We start from the raw sequence: 17,788 nt of genomic DNA on the forward strand, positions 1-17,788 counted from the left end.
TAACCTACTTCTGCAAAGCACAAATAGTCGTGGGGCTATCATGGAACACAACAAAAGAAAATTGCTGCTTGCAAATAACAAAATCAAATCAACATTACTAATCCAGATGGATACATCTGGTCTAGGAAGTGAGCAAGACAACAGGGAAATTTGATTTGGTCTCATCCCTGGAGTTTGGGGTTTGACCCTTGACGGATCACTGTGTTTTAAACAAAGCAGAATTCATCAGCCACTACCCCCAGCTGTACAAGAGACCCAGCTGCATACAATGCCTGTGAATTAACTACTTCTCAGAGAACACTGGCATCCAGATGGGCTTCCACAAGAAAAAAATCAGAGACTAGCATTTTATGTTGATGAACAATGGCCACTTAGACCAGAGTTTTGGAGCCATTCAGTTCCAGTTCTCAACAGTTCCATCCCTTTCCAGTTTCCCTTCTCTTTCCACTCCAGTTCCACCCTTTCCAACTCTTGACAGCCAAATTGCATTTTAAGAGAGGTGAAGGAAACGTATGGAAAAAGCAGAAGTATACTCTGAATTGTCCTCCCTCCTTCAGCTATGTCAGATACACACAAAGGAATAAACACCTTCTGCAGTGTCCAGCTCTGTTCTGCTGGGACCATCCACCTCTAGCTATAGGAGACCCCTTTCACAGTTACGCTTCAGGAGACAGGTGAAGTTTAACAGTAATGAGTTCAAAACAAAAAAGTGGGACATCCAAAATACAAACTACCTATGTCATCTGGTTTACATATAATGTCATTCTGGTTTACATACAATTTAAAGTATCAACAGGCAGAATAAAAGAGCACAAAGGGAAAAACTAAATTTCACAGCTCTTGCAAAGCTATATTGCAGCCAATTTTATAAGAGGCTACAAATATTTATTCCTGGATTGAGCAGTCATTCAAGCAGGAAAAGAGCTTTGTAGCCTGGCCTTCCTCAACATGATTTACATCTTCAACGTGTTTGGGTGCAGGCTCTGAAGAAATGCTTTGAAAGCACACACTCAATTCCCTTTCCTGATCAGTGCTGTGCATTGGTTGTCCTCAAGAAAAGGAGGCCAGAGCTGCTTTCCACAACTACCACCTTTTGGGGTGGTAGGTTTCGTGTTGCAGAAGCTCAGCTTAGGGCTGCCTACGTATTAAATAGAATTACCACGTGCTGAGCAGACAACATGCAAGGTTACAATGGCTATGAGTAAGAAGGCATAGTCATCTGCAGAGTGGCAATTCCAGGCTGAATACAATTAACAAGCTCTACTGCAAGAAGAATGGAGTTTATAAGAGTTATACATTATTAAGTTTGATTTATTTTTCCCCTCTGAGGAAGAGGAATCATCACAATTCTAGAACAAAACCAAAAGATAACAGATCATACGTTAAACCTGTTAGAATAAAACAACAATATCCTAATACAAAATATGGAAGGGTACTAAATTCTTGTAATACCTTAATTCCATAAAAATAACTGTCTTCACATTTAATGAAATCATTCCAGCTGCTTCCTCCTTATTCCACCTATCAGCATCCTGTTGCAGTTCCAACCTGGACCATGTACAACCTTCATTTTGGTTAAAAGAAGCAGCTATGCAAAATATCAGTTGCATCTCTACGTCTCTCTGAACAGTGCAGCATATTAGGCGAATAAGCATGCCTAAGTCTGCAGTTCTTACAAACAGCAGTAAAGATCATCAGCGTCACACATCCAATGCTGCTGCACTCTCCAACTGCAAGCGAGGACAGCAACCACAGAACCATTATTTGAAGAATAAATTATTACAAATTCTGTTGGAATTCAATTGAGTCACAGTCATAAACTTACTATTTTTAGTATGCTAGATATAATATCATCTCTGGCAAAGCCAAATGAATTTATAATACAGGTAAGTGTTAAAAAGAAGTCATGAATAATAGTGAAGGCAAATATTTGGTATTTGTTTCTATGTCAAGGGATAGTATGTATTTCTGGGATAAGCTTCAGACATTTAGAGGGTATATAATAACAGAGGGGTTTTTTGGTTTTTTTGTTTTTTTTTTTAAACTCATGCATACTATATACAGACAAGGCAACAGAATTCATTATGGCTGTAAACAAACTATTTTTTTTAATCTGACACTAGACAGTTCTGTCAACAAATTAAAGTACTTTAATAACAATGGCTGCAAGCCTGCTCAGTACATTTCTCCTTGAAAGTCATTACTATCTCTTCAGCAAGCATTGTTCCTCAAAGTATTACAGAAGTCCATTTAAGTGGAAAAACAGAAGTACACTCCAAATGCTCAAAGTTTTACTGATATTTACAAAGCTCAGACATCTGAATGTGATTCTGTTATCAGCCAACATGCTTCATGACCTCTGAATGTTCAATGTGGCAAGACATCTAAATGCTCCCAATGCTAGAAAGGACAGCTTGGAAAATTAAACACAAAATCTGTGAGCAAGCTATTTTTTTGAGTGAAATAATTTCCCTCTCTGGTCAGAGATGAACTCACTAGGAAGAAACAAAAATACTCAGTATATTATCCTCTTAACATTTTATTCAATGTGAAAAAGTTTAAGGGAGTATGGTTCTTAACTAACTCTTTCAGATACAATACCATACTTTATTAAATTTTAATTAAATCATTAGGTGTTTCTTAGACCACTGGAACTTAAAGATGACTTATGAAGGGAAAATAAAGGGTAAACTAATTTTTATGATTCACAAAGGTAGACCAGACTCAGTGATTACCACGAAGTTTAGACTTACTTGTTTATATCAGGTTTTGTTTTATGCAGTTCCTGGCAGACTCCTTTGAAGATCAGGAATCAAATTTTGGTGGCCAGTGCACCCACTAAGCTTATAGCCAGTTAAGCCACTTTTGAAAATCTGGTGAATATTCATGCCCAGAGTCTTTCTTTTTCTAACATACGACAACTTAAACACAGAGCTGCTTCTGTTTCAGAATAGCAAGGACATATTGGCAAGAGATGTTGAACTGGCACAATGATATTTACAAATCCCACCTTTTGCTAGAGAGGAAGGAAAAGGATGAAAACAGGACATCCATCAGGTTAACCACATAAGTAGGAAAAAAGCCTCACTGAAAGTACCCGACTTAGCAATGAGTATGTTCCATTCATTAGCCAGCTGGGAGACACATTTCAATCAGGTTTTCAGACAAGACTCCAGATATCTATGTCTGTAATATTTTCTGCATTTGTTCTTTATATTTAATATAGAGTTATAGAATATCTCAAGTTGGAAGGGACCCATCAAGTCCAACTCCCTGTTCCTCGCAGGACTACCTAAATATAAACCATATGAGTAAGAGTGTCCTGCAGACACTCCTTGGCCTCTGACAGGCTTGGTACCATAACCACTTCCCTGGGGAGCCCATTCCAGGGACCAACCACCCTCTCAGTGAAGAACCTTTGCCTAATGTCCAGTCTGTGCTTCTCCTGACGCAGCTTCACTCCATTGCCTCGTGTCCTATCACTGGTCACCAGATAGAGGAGATCAGCACCTCCCTCTCCGCTCCCCCCTTGAGGATGGTGTAGACTGCAATGAGGTCACCCCTCAGCCGCCTCTTCTCCAAGCTGAACAAGCCAAGTGACCTCAGCCACTGCTCATAAGTCTTGCCCTTGAGGCCTATCACCATCTTGGTCGCCCTCCCCTGGACACACTCTCATAGATTGATGTCCTTTGTATATTGAGGCACCCAAGACTGCACCCAGTATTCGAGGCAGGACCACCCCAGTGCAGTGCAGAGTGGGACAATCACCTGCCCCGACCGGCTGGTGATACTGGACTGGATGCACCCCTGGACAGCTGGCCTTTCTGGCTGCTAGGGCACTGTTCATTCCTGTTCCACATGCAGTCAACCCAAACTGCCAGATGTCTTTGCATGGGGTTGCTCTCCAGCCTCTTGTCCCCCAGTTTGTGCATATAACCAGAACTACCCCATCCCAGGTGGAAAATCCAGCGCTTGCTCTTCTTGAATTTCATACGGTTCGTGATTGCCAGCTCTCTAGCCTATGCAGATCTCTCTGTAATGCCTCTCTACCCTTGGGGGAGTTCACAGCTCCTCCTAATGTAGTATCATCAGCAAGCTTACTTAAGATACGTTGAATTCCTCTGTCCAGACCATTTATAAAAACATTAAAGAGCACTAGCCCTAAAACTGAGCCCTAGGGAACCCCACTGTGACTGGCCACCAGCCTGATGTAACCCCATTTACTGTAACTATTTGAGCCCAGCCCGTCAGCCAGTTGCTCACCCAACATATGATGAACGTTTCTGTCTGTGTGCTGAACAGTTTGTCCAGAAGGATACCGTGAGAGACAGTATGAAAAGCTTTGCTAAAATCCAAAACCACCACATCGATTGGCTTCCCTCAATCTACTAGATGATAAGGTCACCTTATCATAAAAGGAGATTAAGTTGGTTAAGCAGGACTTTCCCCTCATGAAATCATGTATGACCAATGACTACATTGTCTCTCAAGTGGTTTTCAGTAACTCCCAGAATAAGCTTCTCCATAATTTTACCAGGCACTGAAGTGAGACTGACAGGCCTGTAATTACCAGGGTCTTCCTTCTTACTCTTCTAGAAAATTGGGACACTTGCCAGCTTCCAGTTGATTCTCAAGACCATTGAAAAATAACGGAGAGAGGTCCCACAATGACATTGGCCAGCTCTTTCAGTACCCTGGGATTAATCCCAGTGGGCCCCACAGATTTATGCATATCCAGCTGGAGCAGCAAGTCTTGAACAAGTTCAGGGTCAGCTGTGAGTTTATTATCCCCCCCAGTCAGAGTCTTCCAACACAGGGCTCCAGGGGTCCAAGGGCCCATCATCAGTGTTACAGAGGCGAAGAAGGTATTAAAAGTCTTTGCTTTGTCTGTGTCCCTATTTGTGAGGTGACCACCCTCATCAGTGTTATCTCTGGTCCTCCTTTTGCTCTAACATATTTCAAAAAGCCTTTTTTGTTGTCCTTCACAGTGCTGGCCAGCTTGAACTCTAATCAAGCTTTGGCCACACAAATATTCTCTCTACAGTGGCAAATAGCAACCCTGTAGTCCTCCTGTATCATCTGTCCTTGCCTCCAACGTCCATAAACTTTCCCTTTCTGCCTAAGTTCTAGAAGAAGATCCCTCCTCAGCCATGCCAGCCTTCTGCCCCACTTGCATGACTTCCAACACTTTGGAATTGCCTGCTCCTGTGCTCTTAAGAGATGGCTCTTAGAAAGTGACCAGCATTCATAGACCCCAATACATTCAAAAGCAGAGTCCCAGAGGACCTTACTAATAACTAGCTCCTTCAGCAGCCCGAAGTCTGCTCTCCCCTTTTGCTGGCAGTTTTTGTCCTATCACCTGTGATTTGAAACTCAACTATTTTGTGGTCACTGTGACCAAGACAGCCACCAATCACCACTTCGCCCATGAGTCACTCTCTGTTTACAAACTACAAATCGAGGAGGGCACCTTTCCTAATTGGCTCCCTCAGTACCTGCACCAAGCAGTTATTGTCAAGGTGCTTGGAAATTTCATGGAGTTGTTTGTGACCGCTGTATGATATTCCCAGTTGATGTCTTGGAAGTTAAAATCACACATAAGGCCAAGGGCAGTTGATTTAGAGATATCCCTTAATTCCTTGTTAAATAATTCATCAGTGTCGTCATCCTGGCTGGGTGGTCAAGAGTAGACTCCCACAACAACATCCACTAATATATGTATGAACTAATGTATATTTTTTAAAAATGCAACTTTTTACTTATACATGTAAATTATGCCGTAACACCTCATTCAGAACTGCCAAACATTGACATTTTCATTGTAACCATTTGCCTTGTTACACAGATAGAAATACTAGGGTCTTCACAGTGCATCTAAAAGAGTAATAAATGTTAAAAGAAGGAAAAGTTAGGAATCCTCTGTACAAAGCTCCCTTAAATCACTAAGAAGTTAGCATTAACATCCACAGGATGTTTTCTAGGATAATACAGATGGACTAGGTGAAAAAGAAATTCAGGGTGTTACAGATTTGTCTTTGGGATGATTATTATTTTAGGGCCTTGAAAACCTATTTATGAACTATGGTTCCATTTCAGTCAGTGCCACACAAACGCAAATCAAACATTGTTCCTGCCCCAAACAATTCTGGCTACTAATTATAGCTAGAATCTTTGCAGGGCAGAAGTCAAGCACCTCCAGCAGGCCATCCTTTGAAATCAGCTGCTTGTTTCATACAAGATTGTTTTGCACTAAAGCAATAGTTACGCGATGCTGTGTAACTAAAGGAAAGATTCTATGCACATCCTAAAGAAAAATCTTTTCTTTGTCAGACCACAGGGAATGCAGTTAGAGCAAAGCACTGCTGGGAGTAGGCATAGTGTCTGAGAATCATTTTCTATGGACTGACAAATTTTATATACCTGCTCAGCCACGATTTTCTTTTTCCCAGTTTTCTACCATTTTAACTTTACACTTACTTCTTATGTTTCCCTAGTGCAGTTTGACATGATGCGTGCTTGTAACCTCATCGCCACTGCTGCTCTGACTGCTGGCCAGCTCATCTTCGTCCTGGGCCTGATGGAGCTACCTATCATTTCTCAGGATACCCAGTGGTGGGAAGAAGCCATAGCTGCCGTGTTCCAACTTGCCAGTAAGTCCACTTCTTTTTGCTGATGGAAAAATCCTTAGTCTCTATTAAATCCAGGTCGAAAAGAGTTTCTTACTTTATGAATCTTTCAAGTGACAAAGAATACCAAAAAGGTCTAAATCTAAAAGTAAGCTCATTGTCTCCTAAAAGCTCTCCCCATGAGATTCTGCAGTACATGAATAGAAGCTTTTATCTTGGATATATCAGAATGAGTCCTCTGCCAACCAAGAAAAACAAGCCTTTATTATTTCCTATGAAACCAGGAAGGCAAACATGAAAGAAATAAACTGGATGCAATGTAGTCCCACAATTTAGCAGGACAAAATATGCCAAAGGAACTGTTTGAAAGCAGAGCAGTACAGCTGAGCAAATTTTTGAAGTCTCACTGAAACATGATTATTTGCTTTTAGCTCACTGAATTTTACTCAATGACCATCAGCTAGATTTTGATAGACAAATATGTCTGCACAAAGAAAGCTGAAGTCAGTTCATAACACTGAGTGCTATAAATAAAATTCCCGCAGTAATTCTCATGGACACAGACTGTATACAGAAATGAATGAGGAAAGAAGGAAATGGTTTTATTACAATGCCATATTGACAGCAGTGGCAACAAACTGTAAACATTTTGCAATAATACCTTTCTTTACTACATAAAATAAGTCACTCAGTATTCATGACACCAAGAGTCCAATCCTATAAAATATCCATGCCTGAAACTGTCATTGATGGAGTATAAAATTCAAGCTTCTTACAACATCAGATTAAAAATGTATCATTATTATTAATGTAAACAACAGGTTATAATAAAGTAACACCATTTTATTTTAAATTTTAATTTCAACTTTAAAAACTCAGAATGTTTAGAATGGTATAAAGCAGCTTTACACTGCTGCAAGATGAGAATCTAGCCTAAGTCATTTAAGTATGGTCCTCACAGCAATAAACACCCATTAAGGATGATGAACCTGAAATTCAAACAAGAGGAGGAGACTGCAGAGGTTCTGTAACTCTCAAAGCATCTGATCCAGCTTCCAGGTGCAGCAAGGCTCTCAAGCACCAGTCAGTGCTGCCAAGAGACAGATATACAGCCTTGCCGTAACAGGACTTTCCTACAGCCTTTTCAGGTACAGCATGGTTTTGTAACTCTGGGAACCTTCTGGCTAATTCTCCCCGACCATCAGTGTGATGCCTGCTTTACTCTCACTCCCTCCCATCCTCCCCAAAACTCGACATGTCTGTTTTTCCCAGAGAGGAAATGCATTCTGGCCCTGTTTAGATGTGTTGTTTCATTGACAAACAGCACAGTGGACAGCCGTGTGCCTTTCTTCTATCAAGGCTGCTAATTTTAGACTGGGCTTTCCCCCCCCCCCCTTTTTTTTTTTCCTGTGCTGGAGTCTGTTTTAAACACAGTCAGAAAGAGACTGAAGGGCGCCAGGATATCCCGACACAGGAGAAGGAAATGCCTGCTATTACCTGTTATGCAAGCTGAACCTTGAAATCCCCAGTGCTGGGAGGGGAGAGGGGAGGAGAGCCAGAGTCAGAACGATTAACAAAACACTAATGAGAATGGCTGAAGAAGCTGTTGAATCAAGGAGTTGATCTGCCTGCCTGTGTTCAAAAGGTGTGAAGAGATGGATCTGGCAGCTCATGACAGTTACAAAGACCGCTATATGAATCAAAGGTCTCCCATCTGCAGAAATAATGCAGTAACTTTGGTGGTTCCCTGCCTCCCTTCCCCATACTCCTTTGCAGTTATGCCACACTCTCCTTCACCGTCATCAAATGGTTTTCTGCCTTGCAGTCAGTAACATGGTACTCATTTTACATCTCATCATCTTAATGGAAGTTTCATGTTTAAACATATTCCTTCCGCATATCCAGAACATCCAGCTGGAGTCTTCTGGAACGTATACTTTTGAAAAAAGAGAAGTCATCAAATCTGCCATTATCCCAATACAAAATAGACTTCCTGGAGACATCCCTAATTTTCCAGGACAGTGGTACATCAACTGCTGACTACCTGGGTAATCAAGCATCTGCACTCACAGCACAGGCAGTTCAGATTTCAGCTTGCGGTGACAAAAGAGGCTGTTTCCTCTTTCACAGAACCCAGTGTGTGCTCTCTAACGTTGAGCCACTCAAATTGGCTACAGAAATCAGCCTCGTCCACCAAATTCCCTGGATCAGGCCCAGGTGACAGCATTTTATACATTTTGGCTGACATGTCTTTGATATCAGACAAAACACACATGCAAACTGTGAACAAGTCTGATGGATTATTGCTGCATCTAGAGACCAAGATTTCTTTACTGAAGGGGAGGAAAGCAGCCACCTATAAGCCAAAGGTAATACTCAGCCTCTAAGCCTCCACTCCAAGATGGTAACCTGTCATCTATTTTCAAAGTAAAGTAGCAATATTAGGCAAAAACATCAGAACAGTGGATACAAAGCTTGTATTTAAAAGCACTTTGTCCATGCAAAATAGCCTAAGAAAGATCATGTGAAGCTCTCCCCTACTTCCATTTTAAGGGTTAAAGCCAATATACTTTGGGCCAGAAAGATCATTTGTGTGAGAAGAGCAAACAATATTTAAGAATATACATACATAGATCTTATTAAATATCTCGAGTACTGGCTGGGTAATTTTTATTTATTACACTTCCAAGTATGTTACTGAAAACACAAGCACCAACCTCATTTTTCCCTTTTCAAAATCCAAATAATCTGGAGAATTGTTCTGCAATTGCTCATCCTGTCAGTAATTTCAGAAAAAATTCACTTGAATCATGTCCCTTCCTGTTTGAATCTCTAAATTTCATCATGGTATATGACAAGTGCTGAAGAGAACTGCAATGGTCACTGGTAGAATGAAATCTAGTATTATGGAGGAAGGCTTGAGTATATGGCTCAGAATCACAAAGTCAACCTGCAATTTACTTATTTTTAATCTGAGTTTACTCATTGCAACATGATGTGTGGGTTTCATTACGGTTTCCTAGGTCTGAACAAAGGTCCTTTTTGTTTTAGAAAACTAAGTGTACTAAGTATTGTCTTCCAAACCCTATCACAAGTTCAAATCAACCATCTCTGATCCCACTAGAGCTTGCGATGACTCCAGGCTCCACCAGTTTTTCACTTCTGCCACCTGCACAAGCATTTGACAGTCATTCAAAAAGGATGGACCTCTGACAGAAAATAAAGCCCCAGGAAGTGAAGAGGAAGGAAAGAAGAGAGGAAACCGCATTGCTCCTGGGACAGCAACGGGATTCACACGGCTCCAAAGCTCCGCAACCTCACACCTCCCAGTTAACAGGAAAGCGAGCTGTTTGCTTTGGAAAAAGCTTGTGGTGAAAATGGAACCAGTGTTGTATGTGGAATTTTGTGTGAAGGCTCAGAAACTTCCCTCTAGAGGGTTTTGGGTTTTCTGTTTTTTTCCAAGGAACAGTTACAAACTCAGTGCGCTGAATATAGGATGAATAACAGAGCTGTCAGAAGAGCAGTTGGAAGGGGAAATCCATACTAACAGGACAGGGAATAAAGAGCACTTCAGAGAATATTAAACTACTACAAGCAGTAACCTGCCAGACTAGATCAGATCTGAGTCTAGCCAAGTCTCCAGTCCTCTACAGTGGTGATTATCAGAGACTTCAGAGTGAAATGTTAGACACATAATGGGGAAGATCTGGGATAAAATATCCCTTACATTAGATCTCATCCTAGTTTCTGAAAGTCCAAGATTGGAATAAACCTGAATCATAATGATTAATAATCTTGCAATCCATTTGCAGCATTAAATTACTTTAATACGTAATATCCTGAAGATTAAAATTTTTGTGTTCCTACTGAGCCTGTCATTTACAGCCAAATAAATTACAATCTCACCTCTCAAATTTCAAGCACTGCATTCCAGCTTTTCCTCTTGTGATTTTCTGCTGATGGTGTATTTCGCTCCAGACCCCTAACACATCACAGGAAATCCGAGTTCACACATACTCTCATTTCTGTGGTATTAAACCTATATCAAATGATTGTTAGACCATTTTACCTTCTCTCTTTGGGTACTACAAATTTAGATTGGTTGATATCCAGAAAATCTTAATGCAGAACAGGCCAGCAAAGCAGCCATTGGAGAATACAACTGAAGATATACACGATAGCAATGCGATTCTGATTTCTGTATTACTTCCTTCCACCTTTTTCCTTCACAACACCCTCAAGCCAGATCTGTTCTAAGATGAAATCTATGGAGCCGTAAACCTAATACTTCCTGAAAAGGAAGCAAATAAATGAGACACTGTAAATAGCCTAAAAATCATAACAAAAAGAGAGAACTTGACTGCTTGATTTGTGCTAAATGTTTTCATTATTTCTCATTTTTGTTTCACCTCAGTGCCAAACTTGATTGTTCTTTATGTGGACTGCAAACCATACAATAAAGTGATCTTGTTTTCACATGTTTTCAAAATGAACCGCATCTGCAAAGATCTTAAAATATGTAAGCCTATTCCACTTATTTTGACTGAAATAGTTTATGTGAGCAGCTGAACCAGCAAACTGGGACTAGCTCACAAGAAGGGTGTTGAACTCTTCAACCAGTATAACCGCAGCAGGAAGAAGATCTGCATATATTCTTCATGTCTAAATACTGATATGATTAGCAGGCAAGTTATTGTAGCATCTCAATGTCAAAGGCACAGATTCTGATTGGAAATACTGTAACAAAGATATTACCAGATAAGTATCATTTGGATATGCAAATATAAGGAACATGTTTTATGACAGGCACAGCATTAGAAATAACGCAGTAATGCAGAAAGAAGTGCGTGAAAAGTTCTTTAACTCAAACTTTATTGCTTGTGAACATGCGTATTATATATACATGGAGATGTCTCCCCAAAAAGTTTCAGAGTTGCCTAGCTAGATCCACAGTTACACAACTCTTACGCTTTGATGCACCAGGAGATGAACAGAGCACTTGAAAAATGGAAGCAGCTCATCCTTAAAGATAAAAGATGACCACTGAAACTTCCAGGAGGATCACTTGTCAATGACTGCTTCTCTTTGCACAAGTTGTTTGTGCTCACGCTGACAAGAGCTCTTACCTGTGTCTGATACAAAATTTCCTGCGATCAAAAGCAGAGCTTTCATTGACTCCAGCTGCCTCTGAATCTGAGGTGCCAAGCAATGTTTGCAGCTGACTTTCAGTGTGAAAGTCTGCACACTTACCCTCGTTTGAACAGCTGCCCAACAGGAATTATGTCCAATTCATAGGGAATGCTTTTCAACCTTCAGTTTAAGGACTGGCATCATTTCTAAGGAAATCTCCCAAAGGTAACCAAGAAAAGCAAGTTCACTGTCAGTAGACCTAAACTTGTTAAGCAGTCCTCTGCACCTCCCTTTGAAGATTTCCAGCCAACAGAAAAGTAGAATTCACTGCCTCACACCGACTAATTCTCCCAACCTTATCAGATTAAAGACAGAGAAACTCAAACAGCACCACAAGTGGAAAGCCACTGTAATTCAGTGGTGAAAACTGAAGGACAAGAGGATCTTATTGCCCCTGAGAAGCTTTGCTACTTAAAACTCATTTAATTCTAAGAGATATTATGTTCTGCCAAAATCCTTAGAAGGAAATTTTTATTGTACTCAACAATGTACAACTGAAAACTCAAAGGCCACTCTGTGGCATTATGAACCAAAGCGAGTGTACTTCTACAGCTTTCAGCCCGGTGCTACAACAAAGGGCACACAACTATTGCAGAAGCTCCACATCTGCCTTGCACTATAACAACTCTCATGTGCTAGACTTACACAGGAAGAGGTGTTAATTGATTAATCATTTACATAAATCCTATAGCAATCACACTTTGGGAATCTATCTCACTTTGATAAATACAGTTGAGCTCTTACAAGCAGCTTATTCAGGCTCGTGGCTCACTGCAGCTAAATCATTCCCTATAAATGTCTACAGGGCACATAGAAATGAGAGGTGAAATATTTCCCCCCCGTTTGCAGTTTTGCTGCACAAGTGTGGGTTGTGAATTCTGAACAACCGTCTGGCTACTCTGTTTTCCTTCTGCTCCCTCTTCCTGGCAGCAAAAGTCATTCCATAGGACAAGCTCTAAAAAGGAAGACTGTAACTCCCAATACAGACTTTCTACTGACCCAGAAAAATAGTAATGTAGATTTCTTCAACTGTGATACCAATGTACTAATAAAAAGGAGGAATGCGAATCAAGGGGTGTCTGGAAAAAAACCCAAAACAACTATTACAGAAGTAAAAAAAGTGACTATGAGAGTTCTTTTAAAATGCTAAAAATCTGTAGTCGGCTTGCAGCCAGCTACAGTCAAACAGGAAATTCAGTATACAGATCTGAAATGTAAGTTCAAAAAGTAACATTCTCCCAACCCACCCCTGCTCACACAGTCAATACTGTCCCAGCGAAAAGTCTTCCTAGTGAATTCGTTATCTGTTTCCTTCCCCAACGGAAAAGCCCCCCCCCCCCATCCAGGCTTGTTTTGCTACGGATGGGAAACAACTTGAGATAAACAACAGCTCTATGGGAAAATAAAGTACTTTAAGTAATCTCATCAGGATTTTTCGTAAAGATGTGGCCTCTGTGCAGACTTTAGACAATACACAATAAAATGATCTGAAATTGATTGACGTACATAATGAAATTAATTTAGGGAAATTCAGCCATACATCTTATCACTGCTACAAAACAAATGAAAACCAGATGCAAATGTTTAATATTTTCATAACTGAATTTAAAGAAATATTTCCCATCTCTGGCCTTCCTCAAACTGTATTGTAAATTAAGAGATCAAGATGACTGATGGCAAGTAGAGCAATTTTCTGGTTATTTTGGTAGAGTTACCTATGGGAAATAGTCTGGGAAGCCGGCTGTCTTCCCTCCAGGTATTTTATTGGAATACTGAAACTAAATTCAGATGCTGTTGCTCAATATTACAAATATCTATCTAAAAAGTGAAAAGTCACCACAGTCAGTTTTAGTCATGGAGACGGATTCTTAATACAAGGTTAAATTTTATAGGTGTGCTTCTAACTGTTCTGAATACAGAGCCAAATTCTGCATTGGTATATTTACATTAACAACTAAGTTATACCCATATTATACAACCACGAGGAGGAGCAAAATTCCAGCACCATGTTTCCTACACTAAATCCTCACAAAAGTCATACACTAATTGAATATTTAACAATATTCAAAGGGAACAAGTTAAAATGTTATCAAAGATTTCCTAATGCTAGTATCACTCACAGTGAAGGCAGTAGGCAACACATGAGATACCAATGTAATGAAAACACTGCTTTAGCCGTGTTAGTAAAAATAAAACATTTAGTCAAACTTCAGTTTCGTTCTCTTTCCTTAAAGAAACTGAGTATTATTGCATCAGTATGCTAGGGTTTGCAGCCAAATGGTATGCACGTAATTATTCGCAAGGTTTCCTCCAAACTAGGAGGCACCACTCCTTAGATACAGCCATCTTTATAACAGAGGAATAAAAAAAAAACCAAACCCACAATGAAAACCTACTTTCCCTAAGAAAGAGGAACCGCTGAAGGAGAAGGGCCAGGCAGGCACAAATAAGTGAACTGAATGTGTTTGCCCAGTCATTCAGAGAACAGACTTGCTGCTAAATGTTCCATCTCAATTCTTGGCTGGTGTACAACAAGACCATACTAAGGGCAAGGAAATCATACATAGCACATTGGAACACTTTGCTTCAGGAAGTCTAATTTTGATTAAGTTATTACAGACAAAATCTCTCCAAGCAAATGGAGGTTTTCACACATCAACATCCTTACAAAAGCAGCATTCATCCAAATTTATATATCATTGTATGCAAACTCAGTCTTTTTGGATCAGTACGATTTCTTCACCCTTTACTCTCTATTGCCTACATTTATAAATCCAATACCAGGTCATGCTAATATGAAATAAGAATGCTGGAAAATAATGTTCACCATGACATTTTTATTCCAGAGCTCACTTACCCTGGCAGAACTGTAAAACTAATTGTGTAAACTCTCTACAGTAACATGCTTCCAACTCTGCCACCTCTGTCATGTTTTTCTCTCTTCTTAAATGTCAGTTCCTGTCTAGTCTGCAGCAAAGTATTCTAAACAGATCCTACGTTTCTCACTGAAGAGCTCCAGTGACTCACTCCTGCTATCTGCCAAGCTGGGGAGCTCTCAAATCCATTACCTCCCAGTTGCCCCCTGCTCATACACTGGCACAGAACTGCAAAAGGAGAGAAAGCTTCTTGCATGACTGGCAGCTCATCTGATCAGGGTTGAGGCAAAGGGCCTGTGAAGGAAAATAGTCTTGCTAGCATACATAGTTTTATTTTGGGACCTGTAAGGAAGCCTTAGTGCTTTGTCCTGGTGGGTAATTTCTCCATCAGATGGAATAGAGCTCATGAGGGTGGCCGGTCTAGCATGGAGATGTGTAGCCATTTAGGACAGTAATTAGCCATAAGTGATACACAAACAAGAAAGAAAAAGCTAAGTAATTTAACTAAAAGCTGAGTGTTTGGAAAAAAAGTAGGAGTATTTTCAATATTTAAACAGCATTTATTTACTTCTGCCATAAAGAAATGCACGTAGACCACTGCTTCTTGCCTTAGATAAATGAGTGAAGAAGGAGGCAAACTCATGCCCAAGGGAGTACAGCTCTCACACGCACCAGGAACCCTAAAGGTTTTTCCCAGCATGTCTTATTTTTATTTATTTATTTTTTATTTACAAGCAGACCTGACTTTCAGTAAGGAAACTAGAAGCACTAATCATCCATTACTTCTCTAAGCCAGAGATAATGGCAAACACCTGTAAACCTGCAGTGGGAAAGCACCAGTCACAATTCAATAACTGGAAATTAAGCTGCAAGACATGACATAGCATCAGGGTTACTCTGTGTAACTGGTGTTCTCAACTTAGCTTCCCCTGCCAAGAGAGCCTCAAACAAATAACGCGAGACAGTACAAAGTGGACTGTTGCTAATATTTGTAACTGTCCCTTAGAAGTACCTGTAAGGGGTCACTGGTACAAACAGCTTAGGTTCAAAGTTCTTCCTGCTTAAGGTTTTATCATTTGCTTCACACATTTTTTAAAATTTATTTAATGCTTTTTGGGTTCCCTCTGAGAGTGTGTATGAATTGCAAAAGAGTTCTGAAAGGAAAACTGGAAAGGAAAACTGATCACAAAGTTTTGTCATGTGGCAGACTCATCAGTAAGATGGGTCTCTCGATTTGTACCTCAGTACCCTCCTTCCTGTGAATTTTAAACCAGAATGAAAGAAACAGGTCCACAACTTGGCTGCAGGAGGTACAAGTAATTTCCCTTTCTTTCAGTTTCCTACCTTTATGAGAAAAATGGTATCTGTCGCCCTTTGAAAAATGGACTGCAACCACGGAAAAGCAAAGCACTGTTAGTGTTCATCTGTATTGTAAGACCTAGAGACTTCAAACATAGATGTAGAGATACACATTCTCTATAAGCACATTACAACTAGCATGCTCTGCTCCCAAACCTCTGAAATACAAGTTTTATCATGTTTGCTCCACAGATGGGGAACTGAGCCATCTCAGAACAGAGTTTAAAAAACCTGATGTATTCCACAGTACAGGATCTGGTCTACCCCTCTCTTCTCTACCATGTGCCTCAAGACAAACTGAACTCAGAGAGTAACACTGGAAATGAAGGAAAACTATTTTGTTGCCCAGTTCTGCTGCAATCTTCTTCTATGCTGCTACTGCTAACAAAAAAGAAATAAAGTCGTACAAGACCCAGATAACACCAAACAGCAAAGTCATGAGAATTCAAAAGCAATTCAAGGAAACATTACAGAAAAGGAAGAGCACAATTAAATGTGGCTTTGGGGACAAAAGCAGTGTTCTGTGAATGCTGAAAAAATATGTGCAAAATTCAGTGAGTATTTTGAATGCACAAGGAGAGAACATTTCCACTTTCACGTGGTGATGAGCTAAGCATATGGTTATACAGAAGAATTAACTCCTTCAAAGACAGATTACTTGCCTTCAACAGTCCATTCAAGGATGCAGATAACACCTGCCTGGCTTCAAGAGACCAGGATTTTAAAAAGCATGCATAACCTGATATAAGGTGTGTCATCCAACAGTGATTACTGAAAAAAAATGAAGACTTAAGCTTAATTTGTCAAAAGCACACTTCACAATTTTTCTGCCTCAACCATAACTCAGTATTTTTTTTGAACAGGAGTCAAGAAGCAACTTTCAAACCTGAAGGGATTTTGAAATAATGCTAGATGACCACCTCAGTTTTGGGATCCCATCTCCAACTCAGTTAATGTTAAAATTGCCTCCTAACTAAGCCTGCAGACTCAACCTGGGAGGGCTAGCGAACAATTATCATTATTGTATTATATTATACAGATCAGCGATTTCTGCAACTCAGTTAAGTCAGTGTGCTCCATGTGGCCGCATTTTTTCCGTATGAAACTTGTTCCATTTATAACTAAGCTGAACCATTAAATAACTACTAGACTTACTGACAAAATCACAGTTATTAATTGATGTCCTTACAACTGACTCAACAGCCTAAAATCCAACCAGAGTACACTAGACTTTTTTCCACAGCGAAGGCTACTGCAGAGTGGCATAAGAGCAGGAAGGAGTTGCTACTCCTCCTGTAAGAACCTATTTCCTCCTCATATATCCTTAGGAGGAGATGCCTCACTTCAGTCCCTCTCTGCTACATGCCGTCTGTGGGACAATGCTTCTTCAGCAGCAGAAGGTGTAGCAAGCAACCGAGTTACAAACCATCTTCTAGGTAGACACAAGAGAGCTGAGGATGCCAGATGTCTCCTGACTTAGTTCTCATTCATTGCTTGTTTTATTAGGAGGGGGATTCAGCCTTCACATTATTGACTCTCAGAATAGTACAAGTGCCATGCCTACTTAAGTAGCAATTGATTTTTTTTCTCCTATTTGTATTTCACTTCCCTCCTCTATTTTTTTTATCTGTATATAATTTGTGTCTTTTCCATCTTCATTGCATTACTAGCACTCTTTTTAGAAAGAAACTCAATACAATGCATACTCAGGATGTGCTCTTTCATGGAAAATGAAGG

The 17,788-nt window shown here is 40.1% G+C and overlaps 2 protein-coding genes across 4 annotated transcripts in view; one reads left to right on the forward strand and one right to left on the reverse strand.

Moving 5' to 3' along the window:
• The window catches only part of IFT140 (intraflagellar transport 140), an 88,762-nt gene that overhangs the window by 27,395 nt on the left and 43,579 nt on the right, over positions 1–17,788 (reverse strand). The gene's annotated exons all lie outside the window — the stretch shown is intronic.
• Positions 1–17,788, forward strand: part of TMEM204 (transmembrane protein 204) — a 31,425-nt gene that overhangs the window by 9,852 nt on the left and 3,785 nt on the right. The window contains exon 2 of the mRNA XM_009939184.2: positions 6,495–6,650. Within this exon, the coding sequence (XP_009937486.1) occupies positions 6,495–6,650 (156 nt within the window). The remainder of the gene's footprint in view (positions 1–6,494; positions 6,651–17,788) is intronic.

Source organism: Opisthocomus hoazin, chromosome 15 (assembly GCF_030867145.1).
Source record: "Opisthocomus hoazin isolate bOpiHoa1 chromosome 15, bOpiHoa1.hap1, whole genome shotgun sequence".
Taxonomy (NCBI): domain Eukaryota; kingdom Metazoa; phylum Chordata; class Aves; order Opisthocomiformes; family Opisthocomidae; genus Opisthocomus; species Opisthocomus hoazin.